Source organism: Catharus ustulatus, chromosome 10 (genome assembly GCF_009819885.2).
Source record: "Catharus ustulatus isolate bCatUst1 chromosome 10, bCatUst1.pri.v2, whole genome shotgun sequence".
Taxonomy (NCBI): domain Eukaryota; kingdom Metazoa; phylum Chordata; class Aves; order Passeriformes; family Turdidae; genus Catharus; species Catharus ustulatus.
Window position 1 is genome coordinate 14234099 of NC_046230.1, and position 2751 is coordinate 14236849.

Consider the following 2751-nt stretch of genomic DNA (forward strand, 5'->3'; position numbering starts at 1 on the left):
TTCACCAGCTCTGCAAATACAAGCGCTCCTTTTAACAAGTCTGATTAATTGAGCTGCTCCACAAGAAGCAGTAATTACATCTGCCCTAGGGCAGGAGAGGGGCCAGGTGATTTCACAAGACAGAGGGGACAGAGGGTCTGAGTGACAGCTCCAGCTTGGCGAGCAGGAGAAGGCAGCCCTGGAGCAGCAAGATCCACAGGCAGCCAGGAACTGGGCTCCCTCCTATGCACACATGCCAGAGCTCCAATTTTCTCCAAAGGCCTTCCAAAATGGAAGAGAAACTTTTATTTTAAGAGCATTCAAAAAAAAAAATCCCAACCAAAAAACAAACCCCCAATCTTTGGTGTCACATAAGGAAGGGGAGGAAAGGAAGAAAAAAAGATCTCGTGTAAAACACGAAACACTGTCAAGGGAGTGCTATGGTACAAAGGCACAATCCAATATGAACATATAATCTATGTACAGCCGTGCCAGCAGCACGGGGTGCGGTGCCAAGTCCAGTCCGGTGCCCGCCACCCTCACCAGGGTCTCCAGACTGAGTCGGCTGTGCCGGGTGGCGGGCCAGGCGGCGAGGCAGCGGTGGCAGCTGTGGGTGGGCCACCATACAGAGGCAGCACAGCTCCACCAGGACCAAAGGCAGTGCTGGGGATGAGGAAGGCAAACTGCCCGTCAGAGGCTGGCAGCAGCTGGAAGCCACCATAAACCTTGGCTGCATCAGCACCCGGCTTGCAGGGCATGCCCGGGAGCGGCCCCACACCACTGCCTGGAGGAACCAGGGGTGGCCCAAAGGCTGCGGCTGGTGGCAACGGGGGCGGCGGGGGGGGCGCAGGGTAGTTCATGGTGTTGATCTGGGTCATGCAGCTGGCCAGGTGGCCCAGGAGCCGGGTGCGCACCTCAGTGTTGACGCCCTCGCAGGTGGAGAGGAACCGCGTCACCTCGTTCATGCACTCACTGAAGCCGGCTCGGTACTTGCCCAGTACTGTGGGGTCTGTGCTCAGGGCAGCTGTGGGAGGAGAGAGGCACACAGCAGTCAGCAGGCTGCACAGGGAAGAAGGGTGCACAGCATCCCAGAGCCCCTCTGAGCTAGGAATCCAGACAGGGAAAGCAGCCCCTCTGGCAGTATTCTTGTGTTCCCAGTTGCCAAGAATTCAGATGGAAAGCACAGCCCCTCTATTACCAAATCCACCAGCATCAGGGACCCAGGTGGGGAACAGGTAAGTCCCAAGGATCTCCTTATGTCCCCCTATACTGGGGACACAGTTAGAAATGTAGTCTCCTCCAGTGGTTCTTGTGCATCTCACACCCCCAAAACAGATCCATATGTGGAGCACAGCTCTGCTAGCAGAGGGAACTCAAGCAGGGACTGCAGCCCTCCCAGTGACCTCCAGCACCAGAAACGCACAAACAATAGTGACCTTCCCAGCACCTTACTGGGGATACTATCACAAAGCATGCTGCCCTCCACCACCCTCCAGTAGCAAGGATGGAGCACTGTGTCCCCCCCATGACTCTCCAGTACTCAGGATTCAGGTGCAGAGCCACTGGCTCTGGAATACGTGTACAGAACACAGTGCTCTCCCTCCATCGCTCCCCGGGGATGCAGGTGCAGAGCCTAGTGCTCCTGCTCCCCTCTTCACCGAGCAGGCAGGCAGGGTGATGCCCTCAGCCCCCGGGCTGCAGGCACCGCCACCCCAGCTCCCTCTCCGCGGCTCCCCCTCGGGACTCACCAGTCATCTGGGCTCGCTGGAGGCTCCGCAGGTGCTTGACAGTCATCTCCAGAATGTCGGCCTTCTCCAGCTTGGAATGCCGGGAGCTCTGCGGGAACAGGCAGGGCTCAGACCGGCCCGGCAGCGCGGTTTGCCCCCGCACCCCCTATCCCGACCCTCCCTCCACTTACATCCTTCTTCAGCGCGTCCAGGATGAGCGTCTTCAGCTGCCCCAGGCTCTCGTTGATGCGCGCCCGCCGCCGCTTCTCCATGATGGGCTTGGAGGACTGCAAGAGAGGCGACAGTCAGCGTCCGCCGCGGCTCCGTCCGGCGCTGCCCGTTCCGTCCCATCCCGGCCCGGCCCGGCCGCCCTTACCTTGCGGTGCTCCGCCGCCGTCTTCGGCTTGTCGGGCGTCGCATTGACGCTGGCGGGGGTGGCGGCCACCGGCGAGGCGCTGCTCTTCTCCATCAGGTCGGCCGGCATGGTGCGCCGCCGGGCAGAGGCGCCGCGGCGGCGGCAGTGGGGGGGGCCGTGCAGGGCCGGGCCGGGCCGGGCCGTGCGGGAGCGCTCGGGGCGGCGGCAGCGCGGCCGGCGGGGCGCGGGTGCCGCGCGCCCTTGGCCACCCCTACTTATATAGCGCGCGCCGCACGCGCGCGGCTCGTGTGAAACGTCCCCCGCCGCCGTTCCCACACTCGCGCCCAGCCAATGGGCGCCGCCCGCACGCGGCCCCGCTCGTGGACGGCGCCCGCCCATTGGCTGCGCGCCGCGCGGCGGCCGCCGGCCAATGGCGCGGGGCGGGCGGCCGCGGTTTAACCCCTTGGGCACCGCCCGCGGCGGGGGGGGCGCGGGGAGCGCCGCGCTAATTACCGGGTTAATTGGCGCCCGTGGCAGGCGCGGCCCCGCCCGCTCCCCTCGAGGACTGCCGGCCCCGGAGCGGGCTGCGCTGTGGGGGGCCGCGGCCCTCCGGGGTGATGGCCGGGACGCGGCGGGCTTAGCCCAGCTGCGGTGGCCGGAGCGCAGCTACTGTGTGCGGGGGCTGCGGCG

General features: G+C 64.5%; 1 protein-coding gene across 1 annotated transcript; it reads right to left on the reverse strand.

The window, feature by feature from the left end:
- Positions 1–231: 231 nt before the first annotated feature.
- Positions 232–2225, reverse strand: HES1 (hes family bHLH transcription factor 1). The gene is made up of 4 exons (XM_033068771.2): positions 2083–2225; positions 1898–1993; positions 1728–1815; positions 232–1003 (listed from the first exon to the last, which is right to left on the reverse strand). Exons 1-4 carry the CDS (start codon positions 2188–2190, stop codon positions 519–521), a joined length of 777 nt encoding a protein of 258 aa, XP_032924662.1. The 5' UTR covers positions 2191–2225; the 3' UTR covers positions 232–518.
- Between the last annotated feature and the right edge of the window lie 526 nt (positions 2226–2751).